Source organism: Fukomys damarensis, unplaced genomic scaffold, assembly GCF_012274545.1.
Source record: "Fukomys damarensis isolate Sample0158 unplaced genomic scaffold, DMR_v1.0_HiC HiC_scaffold_15, whole genome shotgun sequence".
Classification (NCBI taxonomy): Eukaryota; Metazoa; Chordata; class Mammalia; order Rodentia; family Bathyergidae; genus Fukomys; species Fukomys damarensis.
This window is the reverse complement of record NW_022900927.1, coordinates 20643985-20664812: the sequence shown is the minus strand read 5'-3', so window position 1 is coordinate 20664812 and position 20828 is coordinate 20643985. Positions and strand designations below refer to the sequence as shown.

Below are 20828 nucleotides of genomic sequence, written 5' to 3'. Positions count from 1 at the left end.
GGGGCTGAGTAGAGAACACGCGGAAGAGACCCCACCTACTCTCAACCAAGGTCCTCCTGGCTCCATGCCAGGGTGGAACTCACCTACACGTCACAGGAAGTGGGAGGCGCCACCTGCTGGCGCCAGAGACCGGAAGTGAGCGTTGCCCGGGCGTGGCTGTGCGGTGAAGGGCTGTGAGGTGAGCGTGGCGCCGCTGAGGTAGGAAAGGGCCCCGAGTCCCGGCTTGGCTCCTCCAAACAATTCACCTGTAAGATTCTGGGTTCTGGCCACCATTTAAACATCACTTTTGCCCTTTTCCACTTGTACTTTTCAGCCCTAGGACTCTGAACGAAATTTATTTGGCGATCGGCTGGATATGAGCCATCGTCCACTCGAAGGCCTCCCTAGCACCTTTTCGACCTTCTTTTTAAATTAACCATTTTCCCCACTTTCTCACTAGTCCCATTGCTTCAAACTGTTCAGATTTCCATTTGGGTTTGTTTAAAGGAAGAAAATGATTATTTTATGTAGGCCTCAAACTCTGTCGAGTTGAAATAATAGCTTTCCACTATACCTAATTCCCATATTTAACTGCTTCACAGTTTGTCCAGATCACTGGTTTGGTACTAAGGAAAAGGATCACCTGTTAATAATTTGATGTGGAAGATATTTAAAGGAACACAGTTGAGTGATGATACTAAAAATTCCAGTGTCCTTGATTTACTATAATTAGTCTTTTTGCAGGAAAGAATAGATTGGTTCCCTGCATGTTGCTGAATCTATCAGTTATCACTCCTTTATATGCTTTAAAATCAAGAAACTGAATACTTGGTTCTTTTTTCCAAAACTTTTATTTTTAATGGAAAAGTGAAATAGTTGTGTATTAAAAAGATCAGAATTTCTTAATCCAAACATGAAAAAAATATTTTCAGATAGTTTAATGATTGTCACTAACAAATGGGCTCCATCACCTGAACACTTGTATTTCCTAACATAAGTTCTACAGCTGCTTATGTCATAGAATGGGGGGAAGGGGATGGAATTGTATGAGAGCTCAAAGGAGAGCTTGCCTAGAAACAACAGCTGTAAATATAACCAATTTTTAGAAGCTTCCTATGGGAGTAGTTTTACCTAGAATTAGTTTTTTCTCATAATGTTTTACTTAATTATAATTTTCAATAGCAAGCTCTAGTAAAAGAGGATTAAAACTATGAAACAATTTCACTCAATCTTTCATATTTCTGTCAGATTTTTTTCATTCATAACTGTGTTATCCATAATATACTGTAGGTAGTTCTTGGGTCCTAACATTCTCAAGGAACTTCAATATCAACTAAAGAGGTTTAAATCAACAAGTCTTGCCATATTAGCAGAGACTGGAAGGGGAAGGCAAAATGAAGCATCCCTAGAAAGGGGAAACAGTGTGGCACTTCCTGATCATGTTTAAGAAAAGTCATAAAAATTGCAATCTAGAATGTCTAGAATTTTGAATACGTTAAGGATACACTGTCTAACATAGATGTCCATCATTCCCAGATCCTAGAGAGGGGCAAGACGGGTGGCTTGCCTAAACTGTAATTTTTAGAAACTTGAGAGCTTTAAAATAGTACCCTAAACCAGGCATGGTGGTACACACCTGTAATCCCAACACTTACACTAAGGAGACTGAGGCAAGAGGATCCTGCAGATTTTAGGCCAGCATGGGCCTCAAAGTGAATTTGAGGCCAGCCTGGAATACATAGCAAGACCCTGTCTCAGAAAATAAGTACCCTATTCCTGTGTTTGTCCAGAATTCAAATAATAAGTATTTGTAAGGTCTTGTCTTATACCCTCTAGTGTTATATAGCAGGTAAACTGCTAATAGCAGGTAAATAGTAGTAGCAAATTTGTGGGCCCTAGAATTTATCCCAAGAATGTAGATTAGGCAGTAATGTTAAAAATGTTTCAGAGGAGTCAGGTGTAAATTGTGTATGCTTTTTATCCCAGCTACTCAAGAGGCTGAGGTAGAAGGATTGCAAATTCAAAGCCAAGCTGAGACAGCTGGGTAGCTATCTCAAAAAATAAAAAGGGCTTGCCTACCATGTGTAAGAGCCTGGGTCCAAACCGGAATACTGCATCTGAGGAGGAAAGAAAGCCTTTTTTGTGTGTTTTTTGTTTGTTTGTTTGTTTTGGGGTTTTTTTGTTTTTGTTTTGTTTTGTTTTGTTTTGTTTGTTTTTTTGAGACGGGGGTCTCACTATGTAGTTGAGACTGACTTGGAACTCACTATGTAGCCCAGGCTGGTCTCGAACTCACAGTGATCCTCTTACCTCAGCTTCCTGAGTGCTGGGATTACAGGTGTGCACCACCACACCCAGCACAAGAAAGTTTTTAAAGAGAGAAAATGTTTAGGGAAGAGGGCACATGCTAAGGATTTCTTATAATGAATTTAAGTAGTAATTCAAGAAGCAGTGGTTTCCCTACTTTGGTAAATTTCATTTCTGATTCCCTGATTCATGCTTTTTCCCCAGCACTTGAAATCAGCTCCTTCGTTTTCAGCATGGAAGACACTTACAGTATGTACACTTCTTATTGCTTTTAGAAAATAAGTTATATACATATAGTTTTATGTCTGACTAGACTTTTAGTGTGTTGTGAAAAATTCAAATTTCTCCCTGAACTACTGAGGAAGAAAGGTCTGTGTGATGTACAGAAGAGTTCCAAATTTGAAATAAGACACTTGAAACTTAAGTAATTAAAAAGCTATGAGAAATCATACAGCTTTGACAAAACAGTTAAGTAGGACAACTGTCTGAAAATGTATATTTGCTTTGGTATTTTTGATGCTTGGGATTGAACCCAATCCTTGCACATGCTATGTGTTCTATAAACTGTATTTTAATTAAGTGAGGCACTTTTACCTCCTTAGAACTTTAGCTTCTTGTATATTTGACACAGAAATAGTAACTTCTGCTTTCTATTTTGAGGGGTAATGTAGTATACATAATAAGATTATTGTACATTGGGGCAGGGATTTAGCTCAGTGGTTCTGCCGCCTGCCTTGCAAGCACAATGTCTCAGGTTTGATCCCCAGTGCCAAAAAAAAGATGGCAAAAATAGATCCCCGGTACCAAAAAAAAGGTTATTGTACATTGAGTTTTTAGGATAAGAAATCCTGGGAAGGATTCTTATTTCCCAAGTGATCCAGAAAATTTAGAAAGCCCAAAAAAATCAAAGTCAGTACTTGGAATCACACAAGTTAGAATCAAAGGGACCTGAAAATCACTTATTTTATTGCAGTGAAAAAAGCAGAGCCTAGAATAATTGATTTGCCCAAGGTTACCTGTTAGTTTAAGACAAATAGGACCAGAATCTTCTGTGTTTATGCTTAGTACTCTACTTGATAGCACAGGCACTAGGATCTTTAGGCCCTGACCAAATTTGAGGAGCATCAGAGTTGGTGTAATAAAACATGTCAACAGGGCTGGGAATTTAGCTCAGTGGTTTTGCCACCTGCCTTGCCAAGTGCAAGGGTCCAAGTTCAATCCTCAGTACCAAAAAAAAAAAAAGTGTCAGCAGGGCCTGCTTTGTTTCCTATTTTGCTGTCTTATTCAGAATCTTGTTATAAGGGGCCAGGGATTTAACTCAGTGGTGCTGCAGCCTGCCTCAAAAACACAAGGTCCCAAGTTCAATCCCCGGTACAAACACACACACACCAGTATCTTGTTATAATTAGTACTTCCAACTAAAGGGTAGGTTAGCTTCATTATGCCTTCTGAAAAGTGTAGTGCAGATCTTCATCACCAAAATATAGATACTAAACTGGGCATGGTGGTATACTCCTGTAATCCTACCTAGCACTCTGGGAGCCTGAGGCAGTCTGGTCACAAGTTCAAGCCCAGCCTGGACAGTTAAAGAGGCTCTGTCTGAAAATAAGAAAGGGCTGCCAGGTGTGGTGGCACACACCTATAATCCCAGCACTCGGGGAGGCTGAGGCAGGAGGATCTCTGTGAGTTCAAGACCAGCCTGGGCTACATAGTGAGTTCCAGGTCAGTCTCAACTACATAGTGAGACTCTGTCTCAAAAAAACAAAACAAAAAAATGTCCCACCCTAGAGTTTCTGATTCAGAAGGTATGGGGTATAAGAATATGCATTTCTAACATTCCCAGATGATGCTGATGCATTTGTTCTGAGAACACACTTTGAGAATCATTGATCTAGAATGCTGATTGTCTTTAATCTTCATTAGGGCTCTCCTTACAACTTTTTTTTTTTTTTTGGTACCAGGGATCGAACTCCGGTCCCTGCACTTGCAAGGCAGGTGGTGGAATCACTGAGCTAAATCCCCAGCCCTCCTTACAATTTTTCTTGCAAAAAAGTTCAAGTAGCTTTCTAGATTTCTCTTTCTTTTTCTTTTCTTTTTTTTTTTTTTCAGTACCAGGTATCAAACTCAGGATCTTGTGCTTGCCTGGCAGGTGTGACACCACTGATCCCCTGCCCCAAGGAGCTTTTTAGACATGCAATGTCATGGGCTAGAAACCTGAATTCAATCCCTGGTACCAAAAAAGAATATATGTTTTCTTTGTTAATAGGGAGGGGTGAAGGGGGTGAAGGAAGGACAGGGGTATGGGGAAAAAATAACCAAGATATATCATGTAAAGTACAAGATCCCAATGATAAATGTAACTATTGTTTGCTTTAAATGTACCAATAAACTTAATGGGAAATAAATAATGTATTGTCAGGCCTTATCCCAAACCTACTGAATCAGAATCTGTTTTTGTTTTTTTTGGGGTGGGATGCTGGGGATCAAACTGAGGCTCTTGTGCTTGCAAGGCAGGCAGCAGAACCACTGAGCCACATCCCCGGCCCCAGAATCTGTATTTTAAATAATCCCTAAATAACACCTGGGAGTGATATACGAAGTTTGAGAAAAACTGTAAGAATATACTTGATTTCTTTAGCAAATTGTCCTAGAATTCCAACCTTAATCTGAAAAGAGGGTTTTTTTGTTTTGTTTTGTTTTTGGTACAGGGATCGAACTCAGGTTCTTGCACTTTCAAAGCAGGCAGCGAAACAGTTGAGCTAAATCCCCGGCCCTGATAAGGGTTCTAAAGATCTCCATCTTCTGTCTTTGGACTGCCCCTCAACTGATGATACATTTGGCCTAGTTTCTTATTCCCATAAAATTTCTTCCATTTCTTACCATGAGTTCCAGGCCTTGTTCAAATTTGAGGAACAGTCAATGCTTTGGGAGCAAGCTTGTCAATAGGACCTACTTTGTTTTCCAAAGTAAGTTATAGTCCTGGGAAGCCAGACAAAATTGTTACAAAGATGTTTGATAGGGCCAGGGATTTAGCTCACTGGTTCTGCTGCCTGCCTGGAAAGCACAAGGTCCACAGTTTGACCCCTGGTACCCAAAAAAAAACAAAAAAAAAACAAAGATGTTTGATAGTGTTTATTACAACTTCAAATGCGCCTACGCATCACTGCAGCATGCTTAGGTATCTTCTCAAGAAACATACTCATATAATGCATGAAGTATAAACTAGATTGTTAGAGTATTGTACAGAGTAATAAAAAAATGGAAACAAATGCCCATCAACAAGGGAACTTATTAAGAATCTGTGGTACATCCATATACGGCATTGATGTATTCTTTATACACTGACAAGGAAGCTCCAAAGAAAACATGAAGAGCTAGGGATATAGCTCAGTGGTAGAGTGCTTGCCTAACATGCACAATGCTCTGGGTTCAATCTCCAGCATAACCAAAATGAATAAAGAAAAAGAAGGGCCAGGGATGTGACTTAGTGGCACCAAGGCAAGGCCCGGCAAGCCCAAGGTCCTGAATTTGATTCCCCGTACCAAAAAATATATATATTTAGTAAAAAGAAAAAAAAGCAGGCTGGCATGGTGGCATGGTGGCGCGCACCTGTAATCCCAACACTCTGGAGGCTGAGGCAGGTGGATCACTGTGAGTTCAAGACCAGCCTGGGCTACATAGTGAGTTCCAGTTCAGTCTCAACTACATAGTGAGACCCTGTCTCGAAAAAAAGAAAATTTCCAAATAGGAAATTCTATTATATGCTATAACATGGATGAACTCTTGAGTATTATGTTAAATAACATAATCTAATTACAGAAAAAACAAATGATGTATGATTTCACTTCTGTGAAATATCTAAAATACGTAGAATAATGATTTCCAGGGCCTGGAGAGAGTGAGATTTGGGGAGATGATGTTTAATGGATATAGTTTGTTGAGACAATAAACTTCTGGAGATTATGCAACATTGTGAATATACTTAGCACTATGTATATTTAAAATAATGTTTTATATGTATTATTACAATTTTTAATTTCTTAATTAAAAATAAAATAATTTGAACTGAGGTTTTAGCTCAGTGGTGCCACTGCCTGCCTTGCAAACACAAGGTCCTGAGTTAAAGCCCCGTTACCAAAGTATAAAAGAAAGGAAAATAATTTTTTGTTTTACATAGAAAACCAGATTAGAACTAATTGCCAGACACCAAGAAGTAAAGCATGGTAGGAAGCTCTCATTATCCACTCTGGCATATGCTACTATATGGGCAGTATAATATGTATAAATCATAAGGCACATCCAGTCTGTCAGCTGCTGACATGGCCTAACATTTTCAAGTGATGGAATGGATTAAATGAAGGGAAACTAATAAGAATTTCATCTCTAAATGCTCCCTGTAGCTTCAGAAATAGGAAAAGATTCCTGGTCAAGAAGAGCTTGGTTGGAATAATAAGCTTGCCTGTCCTTTAAGACTTTTTCTGCCTATTCATTGCGTCCTTCAAGTCACCTTTCTAGCTCATTTGCATCACGATCATGGTTAGCCTTCCCTGTTTACTGCTCTTCCAGTGAAACTGTCTATTTCAGTTCCCAACTGGCTTCTGATTTTCACTGCAGCCTCATGGTTTGTAAGCTTCTTCCAAATGTGAATTGTTTATCTCATTTCACTTTTAAAAATTAGTTCTAAGGGTGGAAAGAGCATTTGCCTGTTCTCCAAAGAATGCTCTTATCCATTTAATTTCCCTTTCTTAGCTATAGTTGTTAAAATTTGGGGCTCAGCCAGGGTATCTTGTATATCATGAGGGCAGTTTTTTAGAAGTATGATCTAAATTAGGGGTTTTTCCTCCACACAGAAGTTCCACGTGTCTGTGTTGTCTTAACCCCAGGAAATTTTGTTTTTACAAATTGTTTTTTGTTTTTTTAATCTATCTAGTTTGGCAGTCACTAGATTAAGAATTATTTGGGTTTTTTTCCTCCTCATCTGTGTCCCAAAATAGAGAAAGTGAAACCACTTGTCTGTTAAAGGTAGTGGTGTCATTTGAGAGGTAATTAGTCACAATGATCAGGAACCAGTTCTAGGAATAAAAACAGACCAAAAAAATCTACCCACTAATATTTCTTAAACTTCTATAAAGTAATATAACTAAAATAAAGCAGTGCAGGGTGGGGGACTTAGCTCAGTGGTTCTGCTGCCTGCCTCACAAGCTCAAGGACCCAAGTTCAATCCCCAGTACCAAAAATATAAATAAAGCAGTGTTTACCAACTTTATGTCATGGATACCAGTATAGACAAGGATGCTAATGCAAGGGATTGACTGTCCTCAACTTGCCCTAGGACCATTTGGCTGAAGATTTAAGTGGTGGGGTGATTTACAAGTGCAGTGGTCCACAATGGATATATTGGCACACCTGCAGTCTACTCCAGCTTTAGCAAACTGGTTGGAAAACTCTGATCGGATTAACTAGAGAATAAAAATAAGCCTGAATTAGAGCTTTTAGAAAAGGAAAAGATAATATCACTTCATTTAACTTTTTTTTGTTTTTGTTTTTGTTTTATGGCAAGAGTAACCAACAATGAAAATAATTTTTAAATAATGTTGGTACTATAAGATGACTACATTATGAGGGGTTGGTACATGTACATAACATATCTTAATTCATCCCCTTCCCCTCCCTCCATCTCTAGGATTTTTTCCCTTTTTTTTAATGAAAACTATTTAAAATATGATCTCAGGGCTGGGGATTTAGCTCAGTGGTTCCGCCACCTGCCTCACAAGCGCAAGTACAATCCCCAGTACAAAAAACAAACAAAAAACAAACAAAAATATCTCATTCTTCACCCTATAACAGCTGATTGTTCTGGATTTATTAACATATCACACACCTGTGATCCCAGCACTTAGGAGGCTGAGGCAGGAGGATCACCATGAGTTTGAGGTCAGCCTGGGCTATATAGTGAGTTCCAGGCCAGCCTGAGCTACCAAGCAAAACCCTGTCTCCAAAAAAAAATGGACCAGGGATTTAACTTAGTGGTTCTGCTGCCTGCCTCACAAGCACAAGATCCCAAGTTAGATCCCCAGTACCAAAGGGGGAAAAATCAGTAGTACCAGTTTTATATTCTCAGTTACATTTTATTTTTAAATTGTTTAGTCAGCCTTTTTGGAAGCTAATTTTTTTTTCCAGTACTGGGGATCAAACTCAAACCTTGAGTTTGCCAGGCAGGCACAGCAGCACTGAGCTACATCCCTGGAAAAAGCTAATTTTTCTTTAGACTGACTTTTTCTATTACCTATCTTATAGATTCTGTTTTTTTTTTTAAAAAGCCAATGTGCCTAAAATGCGGTAGTTTTACAAAGGTCTGTTATACTTCATACTTGAAGGTATTTTTCCTCCCTTTCAGTTGACTCCTTGGACCCTGAAAAGCTATTGCAGTGCCCCTATGATAAAAACCACCAGATCAGGGCCTGCAGGTTTCCTTATCATCTTATCAAGTGCAGAAAGGTAAGATATTATTTTTATAATTTATCCTCTTGAGTTCTTTCAAAAAGCCAGATTTTGTAAACATCAAATAGTTTCAGCATAAATGTTTTAGTTGAATTCCAGAATTGTTTTGAGAATTTGCCTCTGTGTTAAACACCAGCATTTATAGAAAATTTATTCCTTTGAATACATAAATTTTTTTCTTCAAGTAGTGACAAAGCTACCTTTACAAATAGTATGTCTGGATCTTATTCTTTGTAAAGAAAATAAAAAACTAATTTTTGTTAACAATGAGAAATCCCTCTTATAAATTTGATATGTTTATTGTCCTGAAAGAAGAGAGTACTACAATACATTTTCTGATTTGTTGTTGTTGTTGTTGTTTAGAAATTTTATGAGGTTGAATAGCTAGAGGTTAGCCCAAGAAAATCATTCCTAAAAAAGCTAGGCATGGTGGTGCATGCCTGTAATCTCAGCACTCAGGAAGCTGAGGCAGGAGGATCACCATGAGTTTGAGGCCAGACTCGGCTATATAATGAGTTCATGACCAGCCTGAATTATAGCGCAAAACCTTGTCTCAAAAAATTAAAAATAACTTTCTCCACGTTCCAATATCTTTAAAAAAATTATCTTTGGTCACTCTTATGGACGTAGATGTAAACTACTTTAGTGCTATGTTAGTTAAGAGACGTTGACAAGAGTGCTAGAATGCACATCTCAGATGCAGAGACCAAAATTAGTCAGAATTTAACCTGGGAAAACAACTTTAATATTTAATCCAAACTGCTTACATTTCAGATTTAGCATCCTTTACTGAATGTTTCTCTTATTTGGGGGTATAGCTCAGTGGTAGAACATGTGCTTAGCAGGTACAAGACCCTGGGTTCGATCCACAGCACAACCACAAAAAGTTTCTCTTACAACCTGGAAACGTAATGTGCCTTGCTAATTATTTCTCTGACTCTTTTTAATCTTTGGAACAAGAACCACTTAAAGTTAAACCTGAACAGTATAGATCAGCAAATGTTGCTGCATCTTCCTCCTCCAGCCTCTCAAGTTATTTCCTCAAGATAAAAATTGGGAAGAGGAGACAAGTGATAAAAAGACACTATTATAACTCCTCTATTTTCTAATGTCCGTAAATAAAACCTTTGCATGAAAGCCTGATACTCCTTATGAAAAATGATGGAGATTCCTGCCCTCACAAGTTTCATAATCCTATAAGTTTTTCCAGTATCCTCCCCGTGTCACATAATTTTTATTTTTTGAGTGTCATTTGTAGCATCTTTTTCTTTTGGTAATTTTTTTTATTGTTTTTTTGAGACAGGGCCTCATTATGTAGTGCAGGCTGTCCTTGAATTCATTATGTAGCCCAGACTGGCTTCAACTCAATAAAAATCCTTCTGCCTCACCCTCCCAAGTGCTGGGATCACAGGCATGTGCCACCACGCCTGGCTGCCAATAAATTTCTTATGATGTGTTCACCATAGGATTTGGGTGATATTGAACTTTTTTTTTTTTCTTCAAAACAAGGAACTCAGCAAAGTTGTCTATCTTTTGGGGTTTTTCTGTGCAGAAATAGCTTAAGTAAAGGTCAGACTGTTCAGAGTCTCATTTCAGGCATCGTTACTTCAAGTAAGTGTCCTGTGTTAATCTGGAAAATCATTGATTTGTCTCTTTTGCAGCTCCTTTAAAACAGCTATTTTCCAGAGTACTGTATTGCCATAGCAGGGCACTAGTGCAATGCAGACTGAGTATGGGTAGTGTTACTATTTATCCTGAATATCAGCTTTCAGAGAGCTCTACCATTACAGGCTGTGCCACCTGAATCTTGTGACTGGGAAATAAACAGAGAAAAGAAATGGTTCATTTTTATTGTTTAGTTCTGTGTAAGCCACTTAAATTCCAGTATCTATACTGTCTGTCTCTATAATCATAACAAAGAGGTATACATTTAATGGTTTTGAAGTAACATCTAAATGGCCTATAAATAATTCCCTGTAAATTTTCTGTGAAATTTGCCTACCATAGTTAGGCCATTAAGTTTATTGAGGAATTTTAGGGAACCCATTTATAGAATAAGGCTGAGCCACTCCCCTTGGATTTAAAAAGAGTTCCAAAGAACTGACAGATCCCTTAATTTTGGTTTCACAGAATCATCCTGATATTGCAAACAGATTGGCTACTTGTCCCTTCAATGCTCGCCACCGGGTTCCTCGGGCTGAAATCAGTCACCATATCTCGAGCTGTGAGGACAAGAGTTGCATTGAGCAGGACGTGGGTAAGCCTGGCTAGCTAAAACCTTTCAGGAGTAGAGGTTAGCTCATTCAGATTTGTGTTATGCTACATTGTCAACTTGATTTTTGGCTTTCATCATTTCAGAAGCAAAATATTTTTTCTGCTTTTGAGATCTTTGTCTCATAGCAGCAATAGGTTGCCTAGTTGTGTGTTACACTGTCTCTTCTGAACTGCCTGATGCATTTTACTAATAAAGCATCTAAAAATAAAATCTTTTTATTGCCATAAACATGGTAAATGTCTTTGTTTCTGTTTCTCTTTATTTTCTGTCAGCAAAGATAAGACCCCCTGTTTAGCTTCATACTATCTATGTTTTAGAAACAAAGACCAATTAGGCTATCCTGCAACCTCCTTTTAAACTACTATTTCTCTCTCTCTCTCTCTCTCTCTCTCTCTCTCTCTCTCTCTCCTCTCATTTCAGGCTGGCTTACAGTAATGCACCACTATGCACTGACTTCTTTAAACACAATAACTTGGTAGTATCTCATTCTTGTGTCAAATCTCTGTTGTCTTGCAGTCAACCAGACCAGGAACCTTGGACAAGAGACTCTGACTGAGAGCACATGGCAGTGTCCCCCTTGCGATGAAGATTGGGACAAAGGTGAAGTGCTTCTACATTTTTCTCTTCACCATGTCTAAATCTCAAGTCATTTGCTAAAACAGAAGGTTTTCCTTTTTTATGAACATACCATGTTTTTCAACTGCTTTATTATTTTTATTGGGCCCCGAAATGAGCGCATTTGTATCACTGTGCAGACATGTAGAACAGCCTTTCCTTCTTGATTGGAAAAAGTGCTTCTTTACATCTGTTTGTTTCCATAAATTTTGTTGTACCATCTGTGTTTGATTGTTGCTAGGCACGTTTATTATTATTTATGTAGCTTGTGTTTATATTCTTCAATTAAATTCCTGTTTCTGTGTCACGTAGGGAAAGTACTTGATCAGTTTTTACTTGCATCTCCTAACTTTGGAGTATTAATTTCCATCTTGCAAATTCATTTAGCATGAACTGATATGTAGTAGTACCACAAACTATGTTTTGCTTCCTTTGGCAGATTTGTGGGAACAAAGTACTACTCCATTTGTCTGGGGCACAGCAAGCTTCTGTGATGACAACAGGTAAATAAAATGGTGTAATTCTCACTTTATCCTCCCCAAATCATAGTGTCCTGTTACCAAAAGTAAAAAAGCCACTGTCTTTCCTTGATGGTGTTCTTTGGTCCCTTGTTTGGGTGAAGTTTTTCCTTATTTATTGCTTGATTCATGGAAAGGGCATGTGCTTTGTGCTAATCACTGGGAATATAAAAATACTACTTTAGCCAGGCACGGTGGTACACACCTATAACCCCAGCACTCAGGAGGCTGAGGCAGGAGGATCACTGTGAGTTTGAGACCAGCCTGGGCTGCATAGTGAGTTCAAAGTCAGTCTCAACTACATAGTGAGACCCTGTCTCAAAAAAATAAAAATAAGCCTGGCATGGTGGTGCACACCTGTAATCCCAGCACTCAGGAGCCTCAGGCAGGAGGATCTTTTGAGACCAGCCTGGGCTACATAGTTCCAGGTCAGTTTCAACTACATAGTGAGACCCTGTCTGAAAAAAACAAAAAAATTAAAAAAATAAAAATATTACCTGAGAGTCTTTTGTGTGTGTGTGTGTGTGTGTGTGTGTGTGTGTACTGGGGATCCAACTTGGGACTTTGCATCTGTGAGGCAGGCAGCAGAACCACTGACTAAATCCTTGGCCATCTTACCTTAGAGTCTTAACAAGGAAGACAGTGGTGTCAGACATTTGTGTGTAGTTGGATTTTTTTTTTTTTGCTAAGTTTACATTATTTTAATACTTTGAAAATTTTTTCCAAGGCTGAGTGTAGTGGTGCACATTTGTAATCCCAGCACTCAGGAAGCTGAGGGAAGAGGATTGCTACAAGTTCAGGGCCGTCCTGGGCTACATAGTGAGTTCAAGGCCAGCCTAAACTATATAACAAGACCTTATCTCAAAAGAAATTAATGCAAAAAAAATTTTTTTTCAATTGACATTAGAAAATCCAGAGTTCCTGTTGGGTAGGGGGAAAAAAAATATATCTCTTCCCACTAATTTTTTTTCCCACTAATTTTTGTATGTAACTTAAAACCATAAGATTCCTCATTACTACTAATACTCAGATCTTAGATCAAGTTTCAAATCCAAATGAGATTATTTCTGTATTAGAAAATGAAGGAATAAGATGTAGACTTCATTTTTTCCCCAAATAGAATGCTTATTGATTTGTACATCTTAGTCTTGAAGATCAGTTATGATTTTTTTGTTTGTTTTTTTTGAGACAGAATCTCACTCTAGTTGAGACTGACCTGGAACTCACTATGTAGCCCAAGCTGGTCTCAAACTCAGAGCGATCCTCCTGCCTCGGCCTCCCAACTGCTGGGATTACAGGCATGCGCCACCACGCCCAGCTGATCAGTTATGATTTTAAGTATACATATTTATTTGTATTTTTTGTTGGAGTTACTTTAACTTTTTAACTTTATTTTTTTCCATTAAGTTTATTGGTACATTTAAAGCAAACAATGCAGTTACAGTTATCATTGAGATCTTGTACATGATATATCTTGGTTCTTGTTTTTTTATGTGTATTTTAGGACAAAAACTTAAAGATGAATTCCAAGGATTACACCTTTAATTTTACCTCATTCTGTGAGATTTTCTGCCTTCGGTTAGATTGAATGGCATTTTAGTTTATCTCTTACATTTACTGAACAAATTGATGAGCTGTCATACTATTGAACAGTAGATGGCATTGCTGTTTATCTCAATTTCTGGAAAATGAAGATGGTTGGACTCATCTTAATCCCTGTATAAAACAGAGAGCCCTCCAGAGAAATGGTAATCATTCTAATTTCAGGAATGTCTTGAGGGAAATATGTTTACATTTTTTTCACGTGGATGTATATTGTTTTCACTCAACTTGCAAAAAAATTTTTTTGATTGGCTCACATGTACCTGCCTGAATACAAATAATGCTGACATAGTGACATAGTTGAATTTCTTTTTTTTTTTTTTGCAGTCCTGCTAGCAACATAGTTATGGAGCATAAGAGCAACCTGGCTTCAGGCTTGCGAGTTCCCAAGTCTCTGCCATATGTTCTGCCATGGAAAAACAGTAAGTGAAATGGAGGCAAAAATGCTTTTATTCCCTTCATTGTGCCAAAAAGTTTTTAAAAGTTGCTCTTGATTATTCAGATGTGTTCTCTCTGAACATCTTGCACTTACGAGACAGTGAAAGTAAATACTTTCTTCAAGTTTACATCCTAAGCATCTCACTTCACTCTACATCTGACCCTGGTTAGAAACAAGAAATTATGAACATTAAAGTTCAAGAGCACAGGAACCAGGAGAATATTTTCAAGATGAGATAACCATTGATTATCAAGTACCAAGAGTAAATTTGGGGACCAATAAAAAGGCTGTTGATTTGGGCTCAGACGAAGTCATCCCTGGTTTTTCAGGCATAATATCAAAAGGGAGTTGGGATCCCAATGATAAATGTAACTGTACTGTATACCTAAAAAGTACCAAATAAACTTAATGGGGAAAAAAGGGGGAATTGGGATCACCAATTGTATTGCAGGGGCCTAAAAGGAAATGAATAAGAAAAAAATTTATGAGTCATAAGAATTGTATTCAGATGTCTTCCCTAGATATCTAGGCCATGCTGATTGTGCAGCTACTAAATTCATATCAAAATACAGTGGTACCTCAACTCACAAACTTAATTCTTTCCACAGTCCTGGTTGCAAGCTAAATTGAATAAGAACTGAATCAAATTCAATGGTTAGGTTCAATGTTGACCTTGTGGGGAAATTTGATAACCTGATAAAGGAACTTCCTCATTCAAAGATGGTGTAATTTTTACTTAATACAAGTTTACATTTTCTAATTTTGCTCCTAAATTCAGATTCCCTTGATTTCATCCTTCGCTACTATTTGAAATAATTTTTGATGTCCAGAGATACCTTTTAAAATATTTCTCTTTGGATACTTTCATTTCCCAAAAATGTGAGATTACCAAATTATGTACCAAAAGGCTAGATAAGGACTGTTTTCTTTTACTATGCTCATGTGGAATCTGATTGCCAATTTAAATTCTTCTACTTTTATATGATTATTCAGTGTATCTCAGGAATAAGTTATTTGTGTTTAGCAAACATAGAGAATGTAGTGGGTTTCAGTTGACATAGCATATTTATTTTGAAATATTTCTACTCATAGATGGAAATGCACAGTAACTGAATATCTTTCTCAAGTAAGTATTTAAGTTTTATATCACTATATCTTCGGATGATCACAAGATTTAACTGGACGTAAAGCAATTTGAGTCTAATTTTCTTTCAGATTATGGTACCAAATTAAAGCTTTGTGTGTGCATGTGTTTTTTAAGGATGTAGCCTTTGTTACAGCTTTGCACGCTAATGAATAGGCATTTACTGGTTAAATTAGAATTCTGTTAGCATGCTAAGTTGTTTTCCCTAACATTACTACACATTGCCTTTTTTTATATCAAAATTGCATTCTAGATCTATCATGCCTCTTTTAATGGACTGAGATTAATCAGACAGCTGTGCTTCACTGCTCTGCAATTCATTCCCTGTGCAGTATAGTTTAATCCTCATCAAAAAATTCATACTCTGTTTAATGAGCACTTAAAAGTTTTGGATCTCTTAAGAGTTTTGCATTGTTCATCTCATCTGAGTAGTTGAGTTAGCAGAACCTCACAAAAGTCTATATAAAGAGACCAAAACCATTTACTTTTCACAAATGAAGCCTTTTTTGAGGTTCCCTTGTATACCCACGGCAGAGCCATGTTTAATAGTTCAGATTCTTCCTGGGGTGAGGTTGCCCAGCCACATTGCTTATGGTAAAGGGCATGTTACAAAAGCAGGCAATCGCATTACATCCCAACTGACTTGCAGCTAGTAGGCGTGAGGGACTATGTTTGATGGCACTTTGGTTTGTTGGTTGAGACAGGGTCTCGCTATTGTAGTTCAGGTTGGCCTCGAATTTACTCTGTAGCCCAGGCTGTCAGGTGTGGTGGGGCATATCTGATACCCCAGAATTTAGGAGTCTGAAGCAGAAGGATCACTCTTGAGTTCAAGACCAGTCTGAACTATATATAGCAAGGCCCTATCTCAACCAAAAATCTATGTAGCCCATCCTTGAACACAAGTATGATCTTCCTGCCTCAGCCTAAAAATAAATAACTGGCCTGTTGCTTTCCATGCTCACTCTTTCTGGAGAGTGAAGCTGATGAATCTCTTAGGCTTCATTTTGTACCAAAAACTAATATTTCTTTTGCTGAGAAGTGTGAAGCATGAGCTGGGCGTGGTGGCACACATCAGCACTCAGGAGGCTGCAGTAGGATTGCCACAAGTTTGAGGTCATTCTGGGCTACATAGTGAATTCAAGACCAGCCTGAACTACATGGCAAGACCCTGTCTGAAAAAGAGAGAGATGTTGAAAACAAACACTTCTTAGCTATGAAGAGTGTTTATCTTCTAGATATTACCCATTTTTCTTGGTAGGTTCTGACTTAAAATTGTTGAATACACCTGGAAGCCATAAAATGAGGTTTGGTTCCACAAGGGAAAGAGACACAGCAACATTAGGGTGTACCAGAAAGCATACATTGAACAGACCTGGATAAATGGTGAACTTTGAGTTCCTCTCTGGTGTGCTGTGCGAGTTGTTTGGTGGTCATACATTAAAGATCCCTACCTAGTAAATATAATGACTTTTAAGATTAAAACCTTGGAGATACTTTTATCTCTATAACTTAAGACCAGACATGTCTAAAATTTAACTCTTCACTGTTTACTTTAACACTGAAAATTTATTTTTCTTTCTTTCTTTTTTTTTTTTTTTTTTTTTGGTACCAGGGATTGAACTCAGGACCTTATGCTTGCTTGTAAGTCAGGCACAGTACCACTGATCTAAATTCCTGGCCCTGGTTACTTTTCTTTGTAACCCTTGAGGAATCAGAAAAAGAGAAAATTATCCTAAGTTAGATAAGAATCCTTAAGCAGCCACAGACCTTTTTATCCTGTTAATAAAAATGGTGCATCATTTTCTAATGCCTATTACAGAATTCTCTAGCTTCTTTGGAAGGATACAGAAGAAATAGAAGACATGATTCATTCCCATAAGGAATTTATGGGTGTAGTTTTTTTAAGTGTACATACAGTATACGAGAATGCTTTGTTCCCTTAGTATTTAATGCATTTTATCCCATTTGTTTTTCTCAACTCTACTAGAAAAGTACCACAGAAGCAAGTAAAGCCATATTAATTTTTATTCTCTAATGTTCATTATAACAGCTCAAAAATATTGTATTAATGAGTAAATACAGTAAAAAGAAGAGGAAAAGATCAATGTAAATTCATTGGAATTAATCCAGAATTATCTGAGCCACTTTCCTGGAGAGTCAGTTCTGATTTTCTCCTCACTTGTGAAACTGTTGACGTAAATAGAGTACATGAATGTCTACATAGAAGGTCTTTAATACAATTAGAAATTCTCTGTGCACAGTGGTACTAAAGCAAAGGACCAGAAAGGCCTTGGTATTCTGCTGTTAATAGCAGGTACCTCCAGCAGACCAAGAGAATTTAATTAGATTATAGTTGCATGGCCTATTGTCAAATGTAGTTGGTGCTTTTATCATTGAAAGGCACTAAGAACTGTCTCTTTTCCCCTTATTTCCTTGCAGATGCCAGACCCTGGAAGACTCTTGCTTCTTTCTGCTACCTAAGAGTTCTTTTTTTTTTTCCTCCTTATCTAATTAGAGAATGATAAAAATTGTCTGGCTTTCAAACTGACAAGTGCCTTTTTTTTTCCCCTCCACTCTGAGTCCTCACTAATTTGATACAAGAGCCCTTATACTCAGAAGAACATCTTCTGAATACTCTGTTTTTTGTTCAGAATCCTCAGGACATCTTGCTGCCTGAATATTTCCAACATAGTTTAGATTTTGTTTTATTTATCTCCCTACATTCCAGCTAGAAAATTTACTAGCTTTCAAACTAGGCGTAGACTTTGTAGGGATAAAGATTGGAATGAAGAGGAGGAACAAATGTACACAAACAGAAGAGAGATGAGCTTTCCACCTGTGTGTGAAATCTGATTAAACTTCAAAGTTTAAATATATGAGGGCATTGGTGTCTGCCCCTGGGACATGTCTAACAGTTTAGATTGCTGAACACTGAAGGCTCTGACTACCCTAGCACTATCCCTTTCAAGGAGACTTCATAATCTCCCCAGACCAACTTTTGTGGGAATTTGTTGTTGTGTTTTTTTTGTTGTTGTTGTGTTTTTATCCTCTGGTGCTAGGGATTAAACCCAGGGCTTTGTACATATTAAGCACATTGCTATTCCATTAAGCTCCACCTCTAACCTTTCAAGACCATTTTTGGTTGTTTTGTTTTCAGCTTTGCTTTGGTTTGGTTTTAAAACTCTGTATAGCATGGGAAAAGATTTGGGATCTGGCATAGATAGGGACTTGGATAAAGTATACTGACAAATACCCTCTCTAGTGTTGTTTGCAGGTGACAGATAAGAAAGGGGAATGGGCTTCTGAAGAATGTCTCTTTCCAGGAGTTTTACACAAAACAAGATACTGTCCAGAGCGGTCTTGTTTATTTAGTTCCAAACTCTAAAAACAGTGCCAAGATAAGGTCCAATACAATATTCTCTCTTTTTGTAGCTGTGTGGTCTTATGCAAATCACTAGACTGTTTCTTATGTAGAGGGGTCATATACTGGGGGGAAAATAAACACTATATGCCACCAGTTCTAACCATTTTTGTTTGTGCATTAATCAACATGTCACAATAAATGAAGTTTCTTTTAAAGTAGTCATATTGCTGGAAAATACGAAACACTTGATTTTTTTTTGTTTTAGTAACAACACAGCAATCCATATTACACTTGTAATCAGGATATCCTAACTAGGAAAACCAAGTTAGAAGTGTGACTGCTAATGCAATACAATTCAATAAAGAAATCAAATAGAAATAGTTACCTTGTGTTTTTTAAGTATCTAAAAGATCAAGGTAAGCAATTGTCTATCTTTCATGAAAAATCTTGTTATTTGGGGAAGATAATCTCTTTGCTTATGACTACTAGAACTTAGTCACAAAACCTTTAGGAACTATATAGGAGAGTGCCTGCCTGCTTTAATTTTGGTAGCTCACAAAATAGCCCTGTTGTTTAGTTTTCTTTTAGCTGCCAGTCTGTCTGGTTCACAAATTTTAAGAGACTGCTTAGGATTTTTATTGGGCCTGGGATTCACTAGCTTAGATTTAGTTGCCAAAAATGTTTGAAGATTCCCAAAAGCTAGTACAAAGAAATGGCTCTCTATCTCTACCACTTCTGTCAGAAATTGGGAGAAGCACCTTATCTTTGGAACCTTTTTCAGAGGATCCCCTTCCTTTAGTGTATGAACGAACAGTGGAAAGTAAGTAGTTGAATATTCTGCCTAAATTTCAGTTAAAGTTAAATGGTTAAAGGTGAAATCAAATGTGTTTGAAAAGCTTAGCCTGCGTTTGGTCTTATCCAGGGCTTCCATATTCTACCCCAAGGAAAGAATTTGCTTTTTAGGAAATTGCCTTTCTCTGCAAGGGTTCTAGAAGTGCCATTGTGATTTGCAAATATTCTCACCAGGAATAAAGAAATGTAGATAATAAGTGATGCTTAGCTCTCCTGGTAGCTATACCTGAGTTTAAAAAGGAGAATATTTGGATTTAATTTCAAATAATGCACTGTAGTACTCTGTTGCTGATTAGGCAGAATAGTAGCTGTTTGTGTTGGTCTCTTAGACAAAGTATACACTACACTGGCATTCTTGGAGTCCTTTGCTTGTTCTTTTCACAATTCATAATAAGCTCCAGAATAGGAAAAAACAAGAAAATAACGTTTTACTTTTTTAAGGAGCCAGATTATGGTAGCTCACACCTATAATCCCAGAACTCAGGAGGCAGATACAGGAGATCGCTGTGAGTTCAAGGCTAGCCTGGGCTACATAGTGAATTCAAGACCATCCTGTACTATCAAAGTGAGACCCTGTCTCAAAAAAAATAAAAATAGTAAGGCCAAGTTATTAAAATCAAAGCAGTTTATCTGGGTATGGTGGTGCATGCCTCTAATCTTAACACTCTGGGAAATTGAGGCAGGAAGATTACAAATTCTAGCCAGCCTGGGCAACTTAGTGACTTAGGGAGACCCTGTCTCAAAAAAGATGTGGGGAAAAAAGTGGGGGCGGTGCCAGACCACCTGCCTCGCAAGTGCAAGGACCCAAGTTCGATCCCCAGTACCACAGTGGGGGTAGCTGGGGATGTAGCTCAAAGGCCCTGGGTTGAGTCCCAGGTACCACATGCACGCATGCACACACACACACAGGCAGTTTGCATACTATTCATTTTGGGGTTTGATGGTGTTTTGTTTTTGTTTTCTTGTTTTGAAACTAGATATTGAACCCAGGGCTTCACGCATGCAAGCCAGGCACTGTCCCACTGAGCTATACTACTATTTGTGTATCCTGTTTTATATTACCAAAGCTAGTCTGGCCTTAGGAAGACACCTTTAAGAAAGTACAAATTTTTTGTACCAATTCAATGGGTAGAATGGGGGGGGTCCTAATATCCATGAGAAAAATACTATAGCAACAATTCTTACTTTTTTTCTTTTTTTCTTTCTTTTTTTTTTTTTTTTTTTTTTTTTTTTTT

At 37.8% G+C, this 20828-nt stretch overlaps 1 protein-coding gene across 3 annotated transcripts; it reads left to right on the top strand.

The window, feature by feature from the left end:
* The first annotated feature begins 88 nt into the window (after positions 1-88).
* On the top strand, positions 89-18888 carry Gtsf1 (gametocyte specific factor 1). 3 transcript variants are annotated; one of them, XM_010609387.2, is made up of 9 exons: positions 89-178; positions 2488-2532; positions 8681-8781; positions 10915-11041; positions 11576-11659; positions 12114-12177; positions 14122-14216; positions 15326-15359; positions 17817-18888. In XM_010609387.2, the coding sequence occupies exons 2-8, from the start codon at positions 2517-2519 to the stop codon at positions 15340-15342; spliced, it is 504 nt and encodes a 167-aa protein (XP_010607689.1). In that variant the 5' UTR covers positions 89-178; positions 2488-2516; the 3' UTR covers positions 15343-15359; positions 17817-18888. The 3 variants fall into 3 exon arrangements, with proteins under 3 accessions (XP_010607689.1, XP_010607690.1, XP_010607688.1); XM_010609388.2 differs by having other exon boundaries at positions 89-247; XM_010609386.2 differs by having other exon boundaries at positions 90-198.
* Positions 18889-20828: the final 1940 nt, after the last annotated feature.

Coding starts and splice junctions, on each gene's coding strand:
- Gtsf1 (XM_010609387.2), top strand. Junction 8,782..10,914: donor ATCTTATCAAGTGCAGAAAG/GTAAGATATTAT, acceptor TTGGTTTCACAG/AATCATCCTGATATTGCAAA. Junction 11,042..11,575: donor TTGCATTGAGCAGGACGTGG/GTAAGCCTGGCT, acceptor GTTGTCTTGCAG/TCAACCAGACCAGGAACCTT.